The following is a 24863-nucleotide window of genomic DNA, read 5'->3' as shown; positions in this document are numbered from 1 at the left end:
CACCAGCAGTGCAGGAGTGTTCCATTTTCCCCACAACCTCTCCAGCATAAGTTGTCATCAGAGTTTTTGATCTTGGCCATTCTCACAGGTGTTAAGATGGAATCTCAGAGTTGTTTTGATTTGAATTTTTCTGATGACTAAGGATGTTGAACATTTCCTTAAGTGTCTTTCAGCCATTTTAGTTTCCTCTGTTGAGAGGTCTCTGTTTAGGTCTGTACCCCATTTTTTAATTAGATTCTTTGTTCCTTTGATAACCATTTTCTTGAGGGATATATATATATATATCATATATATCATATATATGATATATATATATATATATCATATATATGATCAGTTTTTTCCGCTGTGGGGTTAATGAAGATCTTTTCCCATTCTATAGGCTACCATTTATTCTTGTTGACCGTGTCCTTTGCCTTACAGAAGCTTCTCAGTTTCAGGAGGTCCCATTTATTATAAATAGTTTTTTTCTAAAAGAGTTTTCACCTGTATTTTTCACATCTTTTCACACTACATCACAAAAGAAAGTCACACTGGTTGAAATTATTAGAGTAATCCCTTCTCTGAATTTAAAATTTAAATCACACTACTACTCCTCAAAGGACCAAACAGATTTTTGTAGACCCCTTTGCCATATCCAAAGTGGTCTGTGGGCTTCCATCACTCTGATCAGCTTCCTCAACCTTTTGCTTTGGGTGCTGTCATGGCCCAGAGTATGACTTGCTGCTGGATCTCCCCTCTTTTCTACTTTAAGATTATAATTTTTGACCCTTGGCTGAGAGGGAGCTGACACACTTCCACCTGCATTTCCGTTCACTCGTGAGTACAAACAGATAACAAGGAACACACCATCACCATGCTAGATCCATACTCTTGTCTCGCCTCTAACTGGAGCAATCCTCAAAGAAGCCTGCACATCCAGGAAGCCAGGTATCCCTGCCGCCATTTCATATGTAGTCTTTGGTTTCTCTTAGTTCTCCATGACTCATGATGGTCATCATCTGCCAGTTCATTTTCTCTAAGGGTGAGGTGCCATTAGTCCCACCTGGCATCCACACATAAGACTGGAATTGTGTGAAAGTTGATGCACACAGAAGGGTAAGATTCACCAGGAGGAGTTGGATGAGAATGGACCTTTCTTTACCTTAGGCCTCTGTTACCCAAGGGTAGTTTAAGAGGAATGATCCTCACAGTAAAACTTCCTGTAAGGCTTGTAAGTCATTTTGTCACAAGACTCTGGTCAATTTAGGCATATGCTACCAGATTATTAGGCTGTCTTGTCCCCCTTACACACACACACACACACACACACACACACACACACACACACGTGCATGCATGCACATGCACACACATACAATTTTTCTCTGAAAAAGCAATGAAATGAACCCCAACCATGACCACTAGAGATGTAGGTCCTCTCTTGCTAATAAGCTTGCATCATTCTTACCATAGTCAATGTGAAATTAGCTTCCTGTCACATTCCTGATGAGCTTTCCCATAGGAACTTGGTAATCTACCCTTGAGTAAGAGATTCACTAAGGACCCCAGTTGCCCAAATATCTAACTTAGGAGCTCTGATGGCTGAGGTAAACCCATCTATTGGCGATCTACTAACAGTGCCAAGGAACTCAAGTCAGACTTGGGATTCAACAGCACCAGGGGACTCAGTGGTGCACAAAAGTGTCTTTACTGGCATTTATGACACCTTTATTTGGGAAGCTCCAAGTTCTAAGTAATGACCGAGAAATAACAAATATATTGAATATTTGTTATCACTATTGCCAAATACTCTCAGGAGACAGTAGGACTCATGCTTGAATGAGGGTTGTATTTTTTAATACATACCAAGGAGGCAAGAGGAAACACCCTAACTGTGTCATTCCTAAGGTAGGTGGAAGCATCCCTCTCAGGGAAGTAAACAAAACTCTATAGAAATGGAGCTCATACATCAGGATAGTGGGGGGAAATCTGTTTATGATGCTACATTCACCCAGTCTTGGGACCAGAGTGACTAGAGGAGAGCCTTGCTCAGCATCAATGTGGTGTCTCTCGGGAGGGCTCCCGAGAGAGGGCTGTGAGAGACCTTTACTCCACTGAAGTCCACCCACGGCAATCTTAGGTGTTCAGTGACTGTTCAGAACTAGACCCAGTGTGTCTTGAATCTATAGAGTTCCATATGTCTGATTCTACACATTGTTTCTGAGTGTCCCCTGTGAGTTTATGCAAGGCCCTGAACTTTTGTTCCAGCTGACGCCGACATAAAATTTTGACTTGGTTTGTTAAAACATAAACTTACTAGTGTCACTTACTAATAAAAATAATAAAAAGCAATTGAAAATGGCAATTGATGGTTACAGAAGCAAAAAATGCCTAGACCTCTTACCTAATTGGTCCTACAAGGACAAGAAAAGCAGATACCAAATTCAGTAGCAACCTTGCAGAGATCAATCTTGGCCTTGAGTTGCAGATTTAAATGTCTGGAATATCCATATCAGGAAGTGCCAATGTTTGTGACAACCAACTTAATAGACACTTATAACTATGGCTACTTTTGGTTAAGTACTAACCACAAGACAACCATGGTAAGGGCTTTAAATATCTATCACTGAACTGAAGAGTGATCAATTCTCCACAGAGGATGTTGTTGTAACTGAATAGGAATCTGATGTGGGATTCCCTTCTGTTTGCTATGAATATGTTTTATTGCCATTGGTTAATAAAGAGGCTGCTTTGGCCAATGGCAGGGCAGAATATAGCTAAGCAGGAAATGTAAACCAAATGCAGGGAGAAAGAAGGCAGAGTCAGGCAGACACCATGTAGCTACTCAAAGAGCCTTACCAGTAGGCCACAGCCTCGTGGTGATACATGAATTAATAGAAATGGGTTAATTTAAGATGTAAGAGCTAGCTAAAAATATGCCTGAGTCATTGGCCAAACAGTGTTGTAATTAATATAGTTTCTATGTGATTATTCACGTCTGGGTGGTCAGAAAATTTAAGCACAGGCATCCATTACATGCATTACATGTTTTTCAAACTCAGATTAGAAACCTCCATTAGCCCACATTAGTTATGCACAGTAAGGGGATTCGTGTGCAGTTTTCCTTATGCAGACACTGTGCACTGGCCGAGTCCAGTCACACTCTGCCCATGTCCCCTTTCCTTCTTCGTAATCATTATTCTTTTCAGGTTGACTTTCTAGTTCCCACAAATGAGAGAAAACATGATATCTTTCATCCTATGCCAAGCTTATGTCACATTGTTTTAATTCCAGTTCAATCCCTTCTGTTGCAAATGAAAAAATAAATCACAGATCACTGGAGATAAACATACATACACATGTGCAAACATTAATACACACATTTATACATACACATAATTATATAACTTTGTAATCCAGCGGTTTTCAACCTGTGGGTCATTACTCGTTGGCAAACTTCTATCTCCAAAAATATTTATGTTATGATTCATAACAGTAGCAGAATTACAGTTATGAAGTAGCAACGAAAATAATTTTATTGTTGGGGGTCACCACAGCACGAGAAACTGTATTAAAGGGTTGCAGCATTAGGAAGGTTGGGAACCATTGCTCTAATCTACTCAAGGTTGATAAATTACTTAGCCATTATCAATAGTACCATAATCTGTGATAAGCAGGTTTCTCTTTGCTGTGGTTTCATTTCCTTTAAATATTAGCAGTAGTAGGAAAAGTGGATCATCTGGCGGAATTGTTTCTATTTTTCAATTTATCGAGGAGCCCCATACTCTTCAACTAACTAATTTACTCTCCTATTAAGACTGTACAAGAGTTCTTCTGTCTTCATATCCATGACAACACAATTTTGTTGTTGTCTATCATGGCTATTCTAAAAGGAACAAGACACTAACTCATTGCAACTTCAATTTGTGTAGCCGACAGCTAAAGACACTAAATTTTTTCTGTTTATTTGTGGGTTTGTATTTCCTCTTTTGACAGGCGTATTTCAGATAATTTGTCCATTTTTAATTGGAGTATTAGTTTTCTTATTGTTCAGTTTCTCGAGTTCCTAAACTATTATGGATATTAACCCTTTGTCAGATGAATAGTCAGAAAACACTTTCCCATTTTGTAGTAGTCTCTCTGTCGATTGCTTCCTCTGCTGTGTGGAAGCTTTTTAATGGGATGTGATCTCAGCCAACAATTTTTTGCTTTTGTTTCTTGGGCCTTTGGAGTCCTAGAATTGTTTCCTTGACATTTTCTTCTAATAGCTTTAGAATAGCAGGTCTTAGGTCCCTTTTGAGTCTTACTCTCCTGCATGTAGATATCTAGTCTCCCCGGATGACTTACTAAAGGAATTTCATTTCTGCAAAGTTTCCGTGATTTTCTTGAGGACCACTTGGTCATAGATGCATGGGTTTATTACTGAGGTGTCTATTTTGACACACTGGTCTGCTATTATCTTTTGGTCACCACAGTGTGATAATATGCTATTGAGTCAAATATTGAAATGCATTCCCTTTGTTCTTTTTGACGAAGTTTCCTTTGACTATTTAGGTATCCCTTGCTTTTATATGAATTTTAGGATTTCTTTTCTAGGTATGTGAGGACAGTTGGTGTTTTGACAGAGGTTGCATTGAATCTGTACTGTGTTTTTGATTATATGGAAAGGTTAGCAGCAGCATTCTGTGAACGTAGAGGGTATTTTCATTCTGTGTGTCTTCAATTTCTTTAAAAATTTTGGATTTCTCGTTGTAGAGGTCTTTGATTCCTCAGGTGTTTCTAGATTCTTTTTTTTTTTTTTTAAAACTATCGTGAATAGAACTGCCTCCAAGATTACTTTTCTCAGCAGATTAATTATTGATATAGAAAAGCTAATATTTCTATGTTGGTTTTTGCATCGTGCTACTTTACTGAATTCATTTATTAGTTCAAACAGACTTTGGTGAGGTCTTTGAATTATTTTTCTATATGCAGAATTATATAATCTACCAATGGAAACAATTTCCCTTCCTTCCTACTCACATACCTTTGACTTTCTGATGTTGCCTGATTGCTCTAACCCTGCCAGTACTGTATTGAACAGGGTCTACAGTAGAAAGGAGCTTTTGTGTCTTTGAAGAACTGCTCTCCCCGGTCTCCACTCACTATGATGCTGGCTGTGGGATGTCATACACAGTCTCTGTTATGTTGAGGTCTGATGCCTCTGTAACTAATTTGTCCAGGATTCTCTACAATGTAGAGTAGAACTTTATCAAGTGTTTTTCTACAGCAGGGGTGGCTATGACTTTTATCCTTCCTTCTGCTCATGTGAGTAACATTCACTAATTTGTCGATGCCAAGCTATCCTTACATCTCTTTGTTGAAAAGACTTTGTTCAGGGTGCATGATCTTTCTGATATACCATGGAGTCCACATTCCTAGTATTTTCTTGAAAATTTTCTCCTAAGAGTCTACAAAGGATATTGGTCTACTTTTTTTTTTCTTGTTGTTTCTTGTCAGGTTTTGGTAATGGCCTAACTTTGGTCACCTGACATGAGCTTAAAGGGTTTCCTCTGCTCAAATTTGAGGAATAATTTAAGGAAAATGGGCACTAACTATGTCTTAAAAGTTGGGTAAAATTCATTTCTAAAGCCATCTGGTTCTGAGCTTTTTTTTTGTTGGGAGACTTTTCACTACTGATTGAATTTCATTGCTTGTTATTGGTCTATTCAGAAAATTTTACAACTTCAGGGCTCAGTTTTGCTAGAATGTAAATCTAGAAATTCATTCATTTCCTCTAGGTTTTTCCATTTATTAGTTTGTGGGTTTTTTTTTTTTTAGTTTGTGGGTTTTTATAATAATCTCCAGGCTCTTTTATATTTTTTATATTTGTTACGTTTATCATCTTTATTTGTCGTGTGTAATCTTTTTTATTTATATTTTTCATTTTACTCTTTCTTCTTAATATACTTATTTGTTGACCTTGCTAAAGATTTGTTGACCTTTCACTGGTACTTTGTATTACTCAGTCTCTATTCCATTTACTTACACTCTGGTCTTCATTATGTCTTTCCTTCTGCTTGCTTGGAATTGGACTTGTTGGTGTTTTTCTAAGATTCTGAGGTGCATCTTTGGGATGCTTATCTGATACCTCTTTTATTTTTTAGGTACTCATTGTTTTAAGTTTCTCTATTAGGACTGCTTTTTGCCCAATCCTACATGGTTTTATATTTTATACTTGAAAATTTTTTTTTCTTTAAATTAAAAACAATCCTTCTAACTCCCTGTATAACTTGAGTAAACCAAATTCATTTTAAAATGTATTGTTGGTGGTTGGAGAGAGGCCTCAGAAGTTAGGAGCACTGGCTGCTCTTTCAGATGACCAAAGTTTGGTTTCCAGCCCCCACATCAGGTGGTAGGAATAGGCTTACAACTCCCTATAGCTCCAGCTCTGGGTGTTCAGATGTCCTTTCCTGGCTTCCACAAGTGTCTGCACAGATGTATACACAGACACATAGACACACACACAAACACAAATAAAAATAAAAGTTGAAAGTTTATGGCTCATTATTTGAGCTTTCATAATTTCCATAATTTTTTTCCTTATTTTTAGTCTTATTCTTTAGAGATTAGAAAATAACCAAATATGATTTTTCCTTATTTTTAAAAAGTATATTTTATGTCCTATTATACTGTCTATTCTAGAGAAAATTCCACATGCTGATAAAAATACTGTGTGTTTGGTCATGTGGACTAATTTTCCATTTATGAAAGTAGGGTGGCAAAATCTCCCAGTATTGTACTGGAATCTCTCTCTCTTTCTCCCTAATCCTAATAGTATCTGTTTTATAAAATCAGGTGCTGTGACATCAAGTGCATACAGGTTTATAATTGTTATGTCTTCTTATATCATGATCTTTTTATCTGTTTAAAAGTTTCCAACATAACTCCTAGTCACTTGAGGTTTCCATTTACCTATTATCCATTCTTTCGCTTTCAATCTGTATGTATCTTTACTAGTGAAGTGAGTTTCTTACAGGCAGCATATTGTTGGATATTGATCTTTTTTTTAATCTATTCATTTGGACTGTATATCTTAGGTAGAAAATGTAGTCTACTTACATCAAAAGTTACTGATAGGCAAGAATATATGTGTGTCGTCTTGCTAATTTTTTCTGGTTATTTTTAATATTACTTGCTCTCTTATTCCTACTCATGGTCTGATAGTTTACTATGCTGACAGTGCTTGATTTAGTTTAATTCTTCTGATGGCATTTTTACTACCACATACTCTTATTCTAATAATTATCTTTATTTCATTTCTGGTTGTAGGACATTTTGTAAAGCTATCTAATAGTCATCAATTCCCTCAGACTGGCTTCTTTTGCAGGGTCTTTATGTCTCCATCATGTATGAGGGATAGTTCATCTGGTAATAATAATCTTGACTAAGAATTTTCTTTGAGGACATCAAGTATTTCATTCTGCTTCCTCCTATACTACAGGGTTTCTGCTGACAACTCTATTATTAGGCTAATTTGTTTACCCTCAAAGGTAAGCTTTAAGGGTATTTTTTGGCACTTTTATCTATCAAATTTTAAAATTACAGGCCTTGCACTTTGGAGAGTTTGGCTATATATGCCATGGGTGAAGATGCTTTCGTGGAATGTCTATTTGGGTCTTACAGGCTTTCTTATACATTGATAGTCATATCTTTTCCAAGATTAGAGAGGTTTTCTGATATATTTTTTAAAAAACAGCCTCTCTCTCTCTCTCTCTCTCTCTCTCTCTCTCTCTGTCTCTTCCCTTTCTCTCTGTAGTTCATGTGATTCTGGAATTTACTATGTATCCCTGGTTGATATCAAACTAAAAAGCCTTCTTGTCAGCTCCTCCCACAAGTGCCAAGTTAAGGGTGTGTACCACCACTCCTGGTTGTTCGTTCATGCAGAGGTATCCTAAAGTCATTTAAAGAGCACCCTAGATGTTCTGTCCATTGTTTAGTTTTCCCAGCTGGAATATTTACAAAGACCTGTCTTCACAGTTCCAACATATTTTCTTAGGCTTCATCTATTTATCTACTCTTCAATTAGATGTTGAGAGCCAACTGTATTTTCTTTCAAGTAACTAAGTTCATCAATTTCGAGATTTGTTTCTTTTTCAAAATCTGCCTTTATAATTTTTCACTCCTGTCCTGTATATTGTCCTAATTTCATTATCTTGGATTTTACCTAGCTTTTAAATTCTTCCTTAGGCATTTAACCTAGTTGAATTTTTTGGGAATTGGTCATTGGGGAGGTTTTTGCTGGGGTGTGTCATGTTTGTTGATATTCCCTGTGTCCTGACACTGAGAACGTGTGTATCTGATAGATCACTTATTTCTGTGACTTTAATGGGATGACCTTCTTAGAAGCTGGCATTTTCTTGAAGATGCTTGTTTTGGAATTTCAGTATGTAATGGAATTGGGGTTGATTTTAGGTGTGCACCACAGCATTCTATCTATCATCTATCTATCTATCTATCTATCTATCTATCTATCTATCTATCTATCTATCATCTATCTCTCCATCTCTCTCTCCTATCATCTATCTATCATCTATATCTATCCATCTATCTATCTATCTATCTATCTATCTATCTATCTATCTATCTATCTATCTATCATCTGTCTATCTCTCCATCTCTCTCTCCTATCTATCATCTATCTATCATCTATATCTATCTATCTATCTATCTATCTATCTATCTATCTATCTATCTATCTCTCTTCCCCACAGTTCAGGCTGCCAACTATCCTTTTTAGTTCTCCCTCCCTTTGTTGTTGCTGTTCTAGGAAGGTTTCAGAGGCAAGATTGCCCAGGCTCTAGATGGGGCATGGCCACTTGTGCAGCCCACAGGCTGCAAGCACCCTGAACAGAACAGATAGCTGTCATCTCCCTTATAACCACCTAAGCAGCAGGAGAGTGACTTGCCACTTGTATTGGTGTCAACAGGGTATACTGAAACAGTTCCGGAAACTGACTTTAAAGTTACAGAACCTTCTGGAAAATACTTATAAAAGCACAGGTTATCCCAAATTTTCTTCAGTCATTTAGAGTAGAGCTGGGAATTCCGTATCTAAACAATGTATTGGTTGTAATTTAGAAAGCATTAAGAACAGTATGGGTAAAGACATCCTAAGTCAAAAGGCTCAGCAGAGGAAGGGTTGCAACAGCTTCCCCTTATCCGCAGCTATACCCACGTGGTTTTGTACACTGCAAACTGTCACCCGAAAAAGCAAATGGACAAATTCAGAAATGGAACATTCATAACTTCTATTTATTACAACATATTTGCATAATTGCTCTTTTTCATTATTGTTACGCTTATGTCTATAAGAAAAACCAAAAATAAATGATGGAGTATGATTTGATAGACCATAGCTATATAGATGATAGATAATACTCATATTTTCAGGCACCCATTTCTATAAATGTCTGTAACTAATAATTGGACCAGGGCTAAGGGTAAGACCTGGGACTCTTGTAGCTGGTGCCGGCTTTGTCTGCACACATGACTGTCAGGCAGGGCTCTGTGCATGAGCTGTAGGCTCTGAGTCTTTTATAAGAGGGCATTTTGTGTGCATGCTCTGCTCACCACACATACTTCACACACATACACAGCCTCCCCGTTTACTTCCCTTATGGGGAAGGTAGTTCTCTTGTTCCACCCCATCCCTATTGCTCCCAGTGCCACTCCCATTCCCAAGACAAGGGAGAACTCCCCAGTGGCCTAAAGGATCTCCAGGTGGCGACACCTTGCCATTTCAGGAGTCCCTTTGGGGTTAACAGCCATGTCCCCTGTATAGCTGGTAGAATGTAAAGACAAATGCTTCCAACTTGCATAGATGCCCAGAGGGTTCATTCTTCCGTGCTCTGTTGGAGTGCATCTCCCACCCCTCTTTTGTTCCCCTTCCCTTTTACCATGTTTTCCTTGGTCCCCTCCTCCTCCTGTGTGAGCCATCATCCTTCCTCATAACCTACAAGCAGCTGGTAGCTGGCTGGTACAGGCCCACTCCGCAGCTGGTTCTTCTCAATCCCAGCAGGCACGCTGGTTTGCAATCTCTCCACACAGCTGTCAGCTTGTTTCTCAGGGCCGGGTGGAGTGACAGTTTGGGGTTTGCTTTTCCTTTTCGCATCTGTGGATGCCTCTTCATCGCTGCCTGCTGTGGACATCAGGATGATGCTTCCGCTTCAGTAGAGGGCTAACGTCAATTTCCCAGAGTATCCCATACAGGCCAAGCTCCGACACCCCTGAATACAGAACGGCTTGAGACCAAATGCTCTGGGCTAGCCATGCAAGGGCGAAGGAAGGCAAAGGGTCACCTCCAAATGCTACAACATGAGTGCCTCTGCCTTGGGCCTTACAAAACCATGATCTCAGGGACATCAAAACAGACATCTTCTGCTTCTAGAGATGGCACATCCCAGAGGCTCTGCCATACCACATAAACTCTCCTCTGAGTGGCAGGAAATGCTATTCCGAACCCTTTGGTGTGTGGGAGTGGGCGTGAAATGGAGGTCAGTAAGGTAGAGAAACCAAACACTGGGAGCTGCTGGGACTATATACTTTCACTTATATTTCCCTGAAAGCCAAGGGTATTGAGCATTGTTTCATAGCCATTGGTCATTTGTGCTTCTTTTGAGAACTGTGTTTATCTACTTATTGAAGGGATGATTTGTCTGGTATCTAACCTTTCTGTAGTCTAAGATGTGTATTTTTTTTCAAGTCAAAGATCCCCATGATAAATAAATGTCTAAATCTATTGTAAAAAAAATAAGCTAAGCTTAATTTCCCTTAACCTCCACTGCCTTATTTTTTAGTTTTCTAAAAGGCAGTTTTGTGTGTATTTAAAAACATCTTTTAAATATATACAAAGCAGTGGGATGGAATGTCCCCTCACCACTTACAAATGCAATGCAGGTGGGTAAGAGGACCATTGGGACCATTGTCACCCTAACTGTGGCTAGTGGTTAGTCTCCAAGTCATAAAAAGAACATACGTACGTGGAGGACATGACTTCATGTAGCTGTTGGTAGGGCAGTCTGTGACTCAAGCAGGAAGGACATGTTGCCACCACACAAATTTCTTGGGAACTATCTCTCTCTCTCTCTCTCTCTCTCCCTCCCTCCCTCCCCTTCTCTCTCTTGTACACACACACACACACACACACACACAGACACACAATGGAAAAAAATTCCTCAGGATCTCTCTCTCTCTCTCTCTCTCTCTCTCTCTCTCTCTCTCTCTCTTTTTCTCTCCACACACACACACAGAGCAGAGACCTTCAAATGTGAAAAAAAATTCCTCTGGATCTCTGAATCAGATTGCATTGGTAGCTTTCAGACCAAGGCACAACCGTGCTCACTCACGTACAGCTTTTGCCCACACAGAAACTGTTTCTCAGATGTTCAGAACCACTCACTTCTCTGCCTGGGAACAAAGGGCCACACACACCCAGTGGCTGAGTTAGAGTCTCTGTGGCTTTTGTAACCCTTCCAGTGGATCTGAAACATACAGTCCCTGCGGCTTTTCCCTGAAGGGTCTTGTTCCCATGGACATCCTCCCTCCAAAGTCAGATTCAGACTCCCTGTCCCCCAGATCTATTCCAAAACAAATTCCCAGCTCAACCTAAGCCAAGCAGGGACTGAAAGCTCTCCCCGCCCTTTCCGGAAGGAGTCACTTCAAAGCCACAACGGCAGCAAGAACTTGGAGTCCCCAGATGAAGGGTTTATAAAGTGCCCTGGCCACATCTGTAAAGAGAATCAAATATGACCGTACCCTCTTTGCTTTTTAAAGTGGGAAACGAAAATTAGCACAATCCCAAGCTCCTGTAACACACCCAAAATAAATCAGTGACGAGCTGGGTGGGGGAGAGAATGACAAACTGACAGAAGGCAGGGAGTAGGTGACGCTGTGTCTCAGGGTGGAGGCAGCAAAGTCAGAACTCTCAGTGACAATTAGATAGTGAGATATTGCCACTGACTCGTGATCCTGTAAGTAGCCCCCGTAACCTCACTGGCTCATCAAGCTGGACTCAGCTGCAATCTGTTTTAGTCTTCAGGGGCTCCCCTTGTTTGTAATAAGTAGGTGTTTAAATCTCTCCAGGCTATCCCATATCATAAATACTTAAATACTTAAACCTTCCTGCATTTATCCATTCAGAATGTCAGCATGAGGAGGGCAGGAGAGTATGTTTCATTTTTTGCAAACATTTATTTATCTATCTATCTAATCTATCTACCCATCTAATTATTTGTATGTGTGCATATGTGTAGGAGGGGGTGTACATGCCCTGGTATATGTGTGTGGAGATCAAATGATAATTTGCAGGAATCAGTACAGGGAATTGTACTCAGGTTATAAGGCTTGGTAGCAGACACCTTTACCCACTGAGCCATCTTGCCAGCCCAAGGAGTTCTGTTTCACTCACTACTCGTCCCAGAGTGTGGAATGCCACAAATATAACTTATACAAGGAATTCTATATGCATCAAAAATGGGTGGATGGTGATTTGTTCATTGAGTCACCTATAAGATTTCAATCATCCAAGGAATCCCCTTGTTCTCCTGATAATTACCAAGAGATATGGCCATAAACAATCCATGTGGAGATACTTCTGAGAACATAAGGGTGGAAGATTAGGGTCTCGTAAATATTTAGCCACAGTTCAGGATGAGTAACAGGGTTCCAATCTCAGTTTGAGAAGGAGTCTGGTTGGACTCTCCAGTCGTGGCACCAGACACCATCCACTGACTAGTTTAACAGTCTCTGTGAGGGAACCACAGCCAGAGGCTCCTACCAAGCATGGATCCTTTGCTGATGGACGAGTTTGTCAAAGCAGTCATTCACTTGCGTCTTTATTCAAGAAAGACAGTAATTAAAAAACAAACCTAGTCTAATGGTACTCTTTCTGTATGTGCCAATGGCTGGAGGCAGAAAAAATGACCCATCACTAGTCTCGAAATCAGTGGCTACACAAGTTCCTTGGCTTCCTGTTGGGGAAGTGTGAGAGGATGTGGACTCAGCTCTGCTGAGGGGACATAGTCACACTCTGTTGGAAACGGACCCTCCCTGTCCTTGCACTCTGAACACAGGGACAGGTGCGGCGCTTATGCGGCAAGACTTTAAAGAATAAAAAGAGACATTCCATGTAGACAGCAATACAAAGGAGTTATATAAATTTATTTCTCATGTAACGATTGGTTTAGAAAAAAATCCCCACTTTCAATGTTCATCCCATCTCTCAGAGTTTTTTTTTTTAAAGTGATAAAAGGATAAAAATTCCCCACAAAATACAATCTGTGTTGCTCATATTTACAGATTACCAGTCACGAGTAAGGCCAGATTGGTTAAAAGTTACTTCGAATAACCCAAATATTTTGTGTATGGCAGAATACCTGCAAGTCTCTATTCTCTTGGCTGCATCCAGAGAAAGGGAGAAAAACCTTCCAGTGTTTTTAATTATTTTCTTTTTAGCCTCCCTATGTAATCAAGTTGAAGTGGGCTGTTTCCCTTTGGTGTAAAATCAAAGCACTGTGTATCCAGCCTAAACCAGCTTCACACTGAAATTCTGTTCCCTCTTCTTCCCTTAGTAAATGCATGGCAGAGTACACAACGACCTCCAATGATTAGGGTTTTTTTTTTTTTCTAATTAAAGAAATAACAGAATTTAGAGAACCAAGCAGTCTGCCGAGATGGTGAAATGGATACGTAATAATCCTCGGGCAGCCATCTTAGCACAGGGGCACAGGGTGGCCACGCCACACTCACACAGAGAGTGATTCCATTCTGTAGCCTTCGGTGGTTACGGCTGAGGTGAGGGCCAGGTAGATGATACTGCTGTGACAGACCCCTTGTCAGGCTTCCAGGGGGCTGAAGTTTCCCAGCTGAAAACCTTTCTCTGGGTCAAGATTCCTTCGATTCTTCAGCATTCAGGAATCAGCCTTGGAAAACCGCTGGGCAGGGATTTCGTACCTCGCATCTGTAGACACCCTGCTGTGTACACAGTCCTCCAACATCTCTACCTAGAGCAGGTGGGAGCAGTCTGTGTCACACAGAAAGCCTTCACACACTAAACGTAGACACATCATGAATGGTACCTGGTGACACACCCTATGGGGGAAGTTTTCTGAAAGATGTCTACACTTGGGAAGACTATCGTTCTGAAGGGAGAAAGGCACGGGAGTGGTTTTCTTCCTTGGACTGAAAACCTTCATACATCTGCAAAGACAGAAAATAATGTCGCCCGGTCTCTTGGACTTTCACAGTATAAGATTGTTATGATATATCCGGCCCCTTAGAAAACCTTTCTCTCCCCTTTCAGAATCCAGCTCTCGAAGAAGCTGTCGCCCTGGGGCTTTCCTCTGTTCCCAACTGATCCAAGCTGACTTCAAGTGGACTGGAAGGCACTTTGAAGACCATCCCAGGACCCACAGGGGATGGAATTACTGGGTAAGGAGGGGCCTCTTCTCTTCATAGTGGCAGCAGAGCTGTCTCGTCAAATGGTTACTTGTCTTTTTTTTTTTTAAATAAAGTGACAACCTAGGGCTCCAGTTATGAATGCAGCTCATTCTCTACCATAAATCTCTAGAAAATATCAATTTCATCGGTCATCTACTGTATGCTTATAATATCTAAAAATAAAAGTTTGATATAAATAAATGTCCTTTAGTGGCAGTATACTAAAAGACCAGCCCCTTGGCCTTTGAGACAACCATCAAGATCATTTTTAGCAATACAGATAGCAGCTAACTATGACAACTGCAAAGAGCTGGTATTGCAAAGTCCATTTGGTCTGTCTTTTGTACCTGGCCAGTGAACTGCAGTCATGGCCAACGTTTCCCAAGATGCTGACGCAAATGGACAGAATTTGGTCCATAGCCAAGTGGCTCACATTCCCCAAGAGCACAGAAAACTCTGCACGGAACCCACTAATGTCCAGTACCATTGCAAATAAACAATGGAGGGAACCAGAAACATGTGTACCAATAGCAGAGACACAGAGCTGAGAGACAGATCCACAGGACGAGCAACTAGACCATGTAAAGTGCTGGAAGACCTCAGTCATTACTTTAAAGCAGAAAATTATACTTTGATTATTTTTTCTTCAAATCCCCAAACATCAAGACAGTTCAAGCAAACAAAATTCTAAGTTTTCTGGCATCCCATATGTCAAATTCGCCTTCATTTTAGCTAAGGGGAAAAAAAATCAGTGCATATATAGGAAAATAGGAAGAAACAAAGCTCTACCCTCATTTCGCAAATTCTGTCCAATTGCAAGTTTAAAAAGCTTCCTTTCCACTTTGGTGCTTTGAGGCAACATGAGAACATGAGACTTATCTCCTGTCTTCCTTTCTTTTTTCTTTTCCATGAAGTACAGGTGCGAAGTCAATGCTTTGGTCCTGATCCCAGATAGCCAGAGTGCCAAGGACGGACGGGCGCAGTGAAGACTGTCCACAGGTCATGTCCATCTCTGCAGAGAGCAGGTGAGTGGGCGTCCAGAAGGTACCGCTACCAACGGCCACTGACGCTGGCAATGTCTGAGTGATACTGGCGGGGCAGCCTCCCACTGGCTCCGCCTTCCAGGAAGGAGGTGCATGCATTCGGAGGTTCAAAAAGTTTTCTTCGGCTTTTACTTAGCTCTAGGAAGAGAAATGAAAGAGAGAAAGAACCGTCTGTTAGCTTGTCAGTGGAGAAGTGCCCTGGAGAAGGGGAGCACTTCAGAACTCAGAGAATGGTGGCAGTGGGAATTGGGAAAGCCACAATTGGTGGACGGCGGGAGGTAGACTCTCAGTTAATAGCAGGCATTTCTAAACATTTCCTAGCCTACTATATGAGAGGCACTTACTGCTCACCTAGAGAACTGGGGCAAACCATGTTTACTGTAGTTTGTACAATGCCCAGGGCAATGTCATTCCCAAAATTCCCTAGCCATATCAGACAGGTTTGCTAGACCAAAGGTCAGAAGCACGGGGCACAATAGATGCTGGCATGAAAAGATATATTACCAGTGGCGATTACAGTAGCTGGGAGCACGGCTTAGTGGTCCAACGGGGGTGAGGCCCTAGGATCAAATCTCAACAAAGCATACACACATGCACTCTTCCTCCATGACAAACACAGGAAACGCTAAAGTAGGCAAGACAGACATGGAGAGAGACTCCCATGTCTGAAGACTTCACAGGGGAGAATGAAGCTCTACACCAAGCCTGGGCTTCTTGAAGGCCAACCAGTTTCTGAAACTTATCCACATGCAAAAACTTTGTACAGAAACATCAACTTAGTAAAGATCTTATCCGCTAAGAAAGTTAATACTTAAAAACAATACTGAAATCTTAATTGTCTGGGGAAGAAAAATAAAACACCCTACTTTGATTTCAAAGAATCCTGAGTGCTCAGAAAATATAGCTAGTGATTTTTACAGTACAGAATCAAACGGAAAGGCAAGCAGCTAGCTAACCGACAGATGATGTGTGCTAGGCATCCACCCTGTCTGATGGACCCTGGCACCACCACAAACTCTCTAGGAAGAGATGCATGGGAAACCCTGAGACAGGAAGTTAGAATTCCTCATAAGCACCAACTGGAAATCTCTCCAATTTGCTCAACTTTCAATAACCAGAAGGGCGTAAAACTGACCTGCCTGAGTCCGTGTTCAGGAGACTGAGGCAGGAGATGCAACACCTTAGGCTTATACAGAGCTCAGTTTAGTACCACCCCTCCCCCACATACCCCCATTGCCTTTGGAATCCTGCAGTCACACTGTGAGCCATGCAAGCTCTGGCAAGTCGAAGGATGAGAAGGTGAGCCACGTGGGTGAGGACCACCAGAGAGTCAGCCACGCTCGTGTCTGCTGAGTAGCGGACAATAAGTCAGCCAGCAGACCCTTACGGTCACCAGAGTGTTTTCAGAATGGGAATCAAGGCAACCTTGGAGGTACTTCTCTTTTGTTAACACACTGTTCTCAGAGACATGAAAACACTGATGCATTAAAGGGATGGCGGCAGGTACTTTAGAATTACTTTGTTTTGCTCAAGTCTTCCCTAAGGGACAGATAACACAAGTAGTCTCTATTTTATAGACAAGGAAACTGATTTTTTTTTTTTAGAAGTTGATATCACCTGCTGGCACCCTGATGAAATGCGGAGTTGAGCCCCATCTGCCTGAGGCTAAAGGTTCACCAAGCACTGGGTTTTCGTGACCATAGATAAAAAAGGCCCTGTGGTCCTGAGAATGCCACCGGAGACATTACCACTTCAGGCAGGACCAGTGACAGAGAATTTGTTTGTACTGAAGCGCATCGAATCCATTTCTGAATTGTGAGACTAGTTTGCAATCTGAAGAGGTGTAAGGCGTCTCTAGGAACAAGGCACAGGCTGACACACATGGCATGGTTGCTGTTTCGCTACGGACACCAACATCCTTTCTAAAATGCTGCACCACCGTGTCTTCTTTTAAAAACCCACAAACACGGAACTTCATATTTCAGACGAAGGAGGAACTGAATGTTCCTAAAGGCAGACTTATAGAGGACCATCTCTGGTCTCCACTCTTTCTCACAGCCAAAAGGTCCGAGTCAGGAGTTTGCTCCCACGTTACAAAGAAGGAAAAGTAAGGGTTGGGGCAGAGCACTCTTCCCCAGCACAGGAGACAGTGCAATGAGTCAGTGAAAATCACGAGGCCACTGAAGCAATTTTCAGTGATTATTTTTAAAAAGGTCCCATCAGCTAGCCATCTGAAAGAATACAATGAGCACGAGGGGGATCAGGCCGTCCACAAAGGTGCTGTTTCTGAAGGACTGAACATGCATGCGAGGCTCAGAAACCAAACTGCCCGAGAGAGGCTGTCAAGGCAAGTCCTACTGCAAACATTTAAGGGTCTTGCATGAGATTAAAAAGCAAACTCCTTCCTCAAGTCGTCTCTCTTGTCTCAGAAAACCTAAGGGGATAGTTTCAGAAAATACCAACCTTTTTCTTTGAAATTCCAAGGTTCACACAATCCTGGCAGCTCTCAGGATCTTGTTGCGGATCTGAACAGAGTCACAAACTAAAAGAATAGGTCGGGAGATGTTAGATCTACCTGAGGCTGTGGCAGCAGGCTTGTCAACAGGATGCTACTGTGCCTCACTGAGTCTGTCCAGCTAGCTAACCAGTTACTAAACTAGTCTCAGCAATCTCTTGACTTAAAAAAAAAAATTAAATTTATTCTCGGACATATCTCTACATCTCAAATTCATTCCCTACAATATTAAAATGCAGGCTTTCTGCCCCAAGATAAAACCTCATACCAAAAGAACAATTCCAAGGATAAATGTAACCATCTGCACCGTTTGGCAACGGAGACATCATCTAACCAGAAGACAAGCATGAGTCTGGGCTGCCCTGCCAGGCTGCATCTCTCTGGAGTGAAATGTTGGAAGTCTTTGTTATCAGGCAGGCTGGATTTGGAGAAGCAACTTTTGATGAAGCATTTTTTCATGATAACATCACTCGCAGAGAAAATGATGTATTAGGTTCCAACAAGTGCACTGGGCAGAGTAAGGCAAACTGTCCTCGATGTCATCAAAGGCCCCATGATGTGCAGAGCAGTTTCCCAAGGTACCCGATTCCGTTTAAAGGCACGGGAACCCATGAGCCTGTCGGGAGAGCTGTGTCTCCAGAATACATGCTGACCTCAGAAGAACCGAAGATGTCAATTGAAAAAAATAACGAGTCTTGAAAGCCCCTGTGTCTCACTCCCCATCCTCCCAATCTGAGACTGAGGTATTGCTGTACTCCAAAGGAAAGCTTCCTGATGATTCACCTACAGCCTGTGAAGATGTTTGGGAGCTACCCCTTGTGACTGAATGTTCACAGGACTTGGAACCACTTCACAAAGGAAAAACTTGGTTTTCCTTACACCGCTACCACTATTCCGTGAAGGTGAGTGAAAGGTGAGTGTGTCAGGGTAGATACTTTCCTGTAGAGAAGCGCTAGCCTGTATTAGTAAGTGTGTGACTTAGTCAAATGCCAGTACTCAATCTCGCTTGACAATCAACGAAATGCTAACGTCAGAGTCTGAGAATAACCCTGTGTGGATAGGCTCTAGGGTAAACAGAGAACAAAATAATCTTATTACCAAAGACGGCAAAAAGAACAAACGAGGGTGTGAACCAGCCTGCTAAGAGTCTCCATCAAGCCCGCTGATGTCTTTCATGGAAGGATAGGTCTCAGAAATGGAAGGGGACCCACACAATCACCACTAGCGTCTACATTCATAACAAGCCAAAACCAAGAGATTTGGAAACTCACCCAGGAACCAACAACTTGGCTCAGCAGGATTTAACCTCCTCTCTGAATCCACTGTTCCCCTCACATAGAGTGGGATAAGATCAAGACTCATCAGGAATGACACATCCACCTGAACACTGTCAATACAGGCTGGTAGAGGCCCTGGGGTAGAGTCCTGAAGCATGGAGGTACAGGTGCTATGTGGAGGAGTCTAAGACTCCACTTCAAACCACCCACGATGATGTCTCTCCTGGTTGAAGGCACCTGTGCACATATCTTCTTTAGACAAAGATTTCCCCCGAGGAGGTGGATCAGGTACTGCAATCCACTGCTAAATGAAATGGGCAGACCCTGAGGTTTCCAATCGTATTTTCAACTATGAACAGTGAACACTGTCTAGAAAGGATATCCGCCAGCTAGATGCAATCACTCGCCTTGCACAGGTCCGGCCTGCAAAGTCACAGTCCCCCATCAGAGAATGCTTGCTTTCTGCCTTTAGTGTCACTGTCTTTCCAAGAGGCAGGCACACATAAATGTGACATTCAAGAACACTGCCAGCAAGACTTCCATGGTCCTCTTTCTCTGAACATTGTTGTGTATTGACCTATGTGTGCACCGCCCCAATTCATCACCTGCATTGCACCCTAATGAGTACATAGAGTACTCACTAAAGGAATATGCAACAGACCACCAAGAAGGCAGACTAGGGATGTAGATACTATTTTTCTTCCATTTGTGACTCAAATTCTACTCAAAACCTTAGAAAAATCAAAAGGCATTAAGTCTGATAAGCACCGCCAAGAAGCACCACAAATGCTCTTTTCCTCTTAGTGGGATGAACCTGGGACATACACACTGGAACACGGCTGTCAATCGAGCAGTTATTCACAAACTCAGAAACTTGTGTATCACAGTTGCTCACCCATTCTCATGCTCTGCATGGGGCGATTCTGGCTACATCTTTCTGAGGAAGTCTAGTACAGGGAGCAATATTGCCAAGGAAGGCTTTGGTTAAGTGCCTTGATTAGGTAGTAGGGTGTTCTCAGCGTTGGCAAAACGACCCCCGCTGCATCATATCCAGCATGGCATCAGAGGAGTAAGTAGCTGATGTGCAGAACCAGGCCCACATGCGGAGACCCCTGGCAGAGGGCTTTCAGATTTTAAAATATGACTGTAACATATCTACTCACCTGAGATGGCCAGCAGCATTTTCCTCCTGGCACCAAAGGTCGTAATTCCCAGCTCCTTCAGATCCTGATCTGTGAGGGTGAGGAACGTCTGGAGATCAATCTGTGGAAAAGAGAAACAAGCTGTAGCCAGCATGAAGTATGTGTGGGGCGTGTGTGAAGTGTGTGTGGAGTGTGTGTCTTTGCCACTGTGGAATCGACCCATCATTGTATTGATTCATTAACCTTATCTACTTCCTAAAATCAATGGTGGTGGCACCAACCCAAGGGCTGGACATTAGGAAACAGGTGGTAGGGGCTAGAGAGATGGCTCAGCAGTGAAGAACACTGGTTGCTCTTCCAAAGGACCCGGGTTCAATTCCCAGCACCCACATGGAGGCTCACGAGTGCCTATAACTCCAGTCCTAGGACATCTGATGTCCAATTCTGTCCCTCATGGGCTCTGTATACACATGGTACACAGACATACATTCAGGAAAACATTCATACACAGTAAACAAAATCTCAAGGAGAAAGAAAGAGAAAGAAAGAAAGAAAGAAAGAAAGAGAAAGATTGATTGGTAAATTGAAAGCAACTATTAGCAGGAGACAGACTAAGCCAGCAACTTAATACCAATGAGATAAATTTAGCTCCGAGCATCTTGGCAGCTATGGCCAAAACAAAACAACACAAATACTACACCACATTTGTGAACTGATGAAAAGAAGGATATGAATCAAGACTGTTTGTTAGCTTCAGTTATAAGAAGAAATCAAAGTGTACATAAAATGTTAGCTTCCATTGTGTTGTATACAACCATGTGAAAGAATCAAGTCCCCAGTTCAATGAACTCAACAGACTATCTCAAAAATGGCACAGAACCGCCCATATAACAGCACAGCTGTGCCTCGGCCACACAAAATGGAAGAAAACAGTTCAGGTGCAGGGCTCTTATTTTGAAGGTAGCCTGCAGTACTAGAAAGGAACAGCAATGAAGTCAGATCCTAGCTGTCCCATCACTAACACTGGGCATTTGTGACAGGCCGTAATGTACCCTGCAAGCTGCTGTAAACATCATATATGGCTGCAGATGTGAATAAGGACCTGCAGGCTCAATGATGATTTCAGAGGAGCTATGACCCCAAGGTTCCCCTACATCAACACTCCAGTGTGCTCTCTCAGCTAAAGTGGTGAAGGATGGTTGGGGTCCTTTTCTGCAGACCCCACTTTCTACTTCTCTGCTTTTCCACACTATACTAAATAAGAAACAAGATGACATTTTTCTTCAGCAGCTAGAACAAGCTGGGACTTGAAATGCCCAGGGAAAGGACAACCGCAGGTCAATGTGGCTTCCTTCTGGAGGTCATCACACCCACGACCCAAACAAAGATGCCCAGGAAAGAAGATGCAGGCTGGCCCACCTCTTGCTGCTGGAAGACGTCGGTGTATTTGCCCAGACCCAGCTTGCTGAAAAGCTCGGGGAGGTCAGAGCCTTTGAAGCAGCTGTTCAGGTTGCAGCCATTGCTTCCTGTCAGCGAGGAAATGCAGTCCATGTAGTTGCTGCTGCTGAGATAATGCTCTCCTGGAGGGCAAAGGAGAGACAGTCAAGGCCACAGGGAATGCGGTTTAATTAAAAGCCTTAATCACCAAGTATTTCAGATTTCATTGTTCGGTGGAACAGAGCACCGGCTGCAGAAGCACAGTAATCCGTCACCGTCACCGCAGGATCAGCTTTTCACCAAGGAAACACTGTTTATTGCTGTCAGGAAGCTCCTGCCATTCCGCGGTTACAGAAAGTTAGCACCAGCCGCTCGGTAGCTAATAAGCATTCATTGTGTTTTCCCCCCTGAGCGTTGGCTCTTTACAGCTATAATGTGATGGAAATCAAATGAAGAGCTGGAGAGGAAGCCTGGGACACAGTAAAGGTACAGGAAGTTCTAACAGGCCCAGATTCCCCTCTGGATGGCAGGGTGGCTCTCCGCCTCCCGACCTGGGCCTCCTTCGTGTAGGGTAATCGTGCAACCGTATGGTACACACACCCCTTAGCCTTGAAGGCCACAGAGGGTATCAAGTCCGTCAAACTGGGTGCTTCTGAAATGAGTAAGATCCGCAGCAATGATGCTGAGGTGTACATGGCCATGCTGCCTCTTGCCTGTATGGCTATCTGTCCTCTCACAGCAAGGATGTTGCCTTAAAAGGGATTATTTCTAGCAAGTGGAAGAGACAATGCTCCTCCAGGCCAGGCAGCTCCATGCAGATCACTCCAGGGCTCTGCAGCAGCCAGGCCTCAGAGTTAGCTTGGCCAGGGATCACTTTCTCCCCTTTCCATAGGCAAACTGAGACACTCTCTGCTTATCTCAAAGGCAAGGAATTGGCTAGTAACATTTCTTTGGCTAGTAACATTTCTTTTTCAAACAGGTATATTCTTATGGGAAGAAGAGGAAGGGACCCCAAACTCGCCCCTAAAATAACATCCTTGGACTATTACTTACAAGTAAGATAGAAGCGCCCCGAAATCATCAAAGCAGACTACGTCAAGGTTTGGTGATACAAAACCATGCGTTGGGAGCCCTTCAGCGTGCCTGCTGGCCTCCCGTGAGCAGACATCAACTGCAGGTTGATGGTGTAAATTGCTGTCCAAATGATGAACTTACCTCCTGGTAGACAAAGGGGAACTACCAAAATCTACGGTTGAGCCACTGCTATAAAAGGGAAGCCCAGAGAAGGAGGAGACTTTGAGACTAAGACCCAAGGTATAAAGGAAAAGTGACTAAGCCTGTGCTCTTCAAAACGGCAGCCATTGGGAGCCTGAGATGAGGTGAGTGGGAAGTCAAATGTTGGATGAGTACAACATACATTCTAAACCTGGACCAAGTAGAACATAGTAGTAAACATTTAAAACACATTTGAAAATAAAACCCCCTGTGGGAAATGTTTACAATGGCCCTTAACTTCACGTTGACTAGTGACACGTTTGTGTTAACTGTCAATAGTTTCTAAGTCTTCTTTTTTTTAAATTGATTTTTACTGAGTATTTTTCTCTGATCCCCTCCCTGTTTCTCCCTTCTCCCCTTTAACCCTCCCACAAGATCCCCATGTTCCGAATTTACTCAGAAGATCTTGTCTTTTTCTACTTTCTACTTCCCATGTAGATTAGATCTATGTATGTCTCTCCTAGTGTCCTCATTGTTGTCTAAGTTCTCTGGGATTGTGGTTTGTAGGCTGGTTTTCTTTGCTTTATGTTTAAAAACCACCTATGAGTGAGTACATGTGATAATTGTCTTTCTGGGTCTGGGTTACCTCACTCAAAATAATGTTTTCTAGCTCGATCCTTTTTCCTGCAAAATTCAAGATGTCATTTTTTTCTGCTGTGTAGTACTCCATTGTGTAAATGTACCACATGTTCCTTATCCATTTTTCGGTCAAGGGGCATTTAGGTTATTTCCAGATTCTGGGTATGACAAAAAAAAAAAAAGCTGCTATGAACATAGTTGAGCACATGTCATTGTGGCACAATTGAGAATCCTTTGGATATATACCCAAAAGTGGTATTGCTGGGTCTTGAGGAAGGTTGTTTCCTAACTTTCTGAGAAATCACCACACTGACATCCAAAGGGACTGTACCAGCTTGCATTCCCACCAGCAATGCAGGAGTGTTCCCGTTTCCCCCACAACGCTCCAGCATAAGTTGTCATCAGTGTTTTTGATCTTGGCCATTCTTACAGGTGTAAGATGGAATCTCAGAGTTGTTTTGATTTGCATTTCTCTGATGACTAAGGATGTTGAACATTTCCTTAAAGGTCTTTTAGTCATTTTAGATTCCTCTGTTGAGACTTTTCTTTTAAGGTCTGTACTCCATTTTTTTTTTATTTAATTATGTGTTCTTTTGGTGACCAATTTCTGGGACCTCTGAGGGAGTAAGCAGGTCCTGTTTAAGCCTTCTTTTAAACCCCACCCCAACTCTTACAAAGTCCTCGTAAAAGTCAAATTATTGGGCTTCTTTAATCACCCTGTCTCTCTTTCACAATCTCGTCTTAGCCTAGTTTTTAGTCCAACAACTTAGTATAGTTGGTTTAAGTTATCTGTAGGAAACGAGAAATGCGAGCAAAACCAACTTACACTGGGCTACAGGTCAAACACCTACCCCCCAAGGCCTGTGTGGAACAGTAGCCCACCTCTGGGTTGACTGTCGGACCAACATAATACCTGGATCCTAACGGACTACACTGTGCATGTTTAGAAGATCAGACAGTAGCTGATGGGAGTTTCCAGCTACAACTCACGGTTCCTAGGGAGAGGGGTTGCTCTCACTCTCTGATTTGGATCTGGTTAATAGTGCAGCTAGTCTTCAAGCTGGACACGCCTGACAACACAACCACCTGACTAACCATAGCCATAGGCCACATGAAAGACCCACTGCCCTCATCT

At 42.2% G+C, this 24863-nt stretch overlaps 1 protein-coding gene and 1 long non-coding RNA gene across 4 annotated transcripts in view; one reads left to right on the top strand and one right to left on the bottom strand.

Moving 5' to 3' along the window:
• Positions 1-22952, top strand: part of LOC121451062 — a 62734-nt gene extending 39782 nt beyond the window's left edge. The window contains exons 2-4 of the long non-coding RNA XR_005974658.1: positions 14324-14451; positions 15380-15485; positions 22854-22952. This is a non-coding gene — a long non-coding RNA (uncharacterized LOC121451062). The remainder of the gene's footprint in view (positions 1-14323; positions 14452-15379; positions 15486-22853) is intronic.
• Bicc1 (BicC family RNA binding protein 1) overlaps positions 13168-24863 on the bottom strand; it is a 218674-nt gene continuing 206978 nt past the window's right edge. For 2 of the 3 annotated variants that reach the window (XM_041656541.1, XM_041656542.1), the window contains exons 19-21: positions 21857-22017; positions 20459-20558; positions 13168-15641 (exon numbers count right to left, since the gene is read on the bottom strand). In XM_041656541.1, coding sequence (XP_041512475.1) covers positions 15511-15641; positions 20459-20558; positions 21857-22017 — 392 coding nt within the window. In that variant the 3' untranslated portion in view covers positions 13168-15510. Of the gene's footprint in view, positions 15642-17966; positions 18046-20458; positions 20559-21856; positions 22018-24863 lie in introns of all 3 variants that reach the window. The other variant, XM_041656543.1, reaches the window with a different exon arrangement.

This window comes from Microtus oregoni, unplaced genomic scaffold (assembly GCF_018167655.1).
Source record: "Microtus oregoni isolate MIOR12 unplaced genomic scaffold, Mior012 000007F_ref0000211, whole genome shotgun sequence".
Classification (NCBI taxonomy): Eukaryota; Metazoa; Chordata; class Mammalia; order Rodentia; family Cricetidae; genus Microtus; species Microtus oregoni.
Note: the sequence above shows the minus strand (reverse complement) of the source record. Positions and strands in the feature narration are given on the sequence as shown.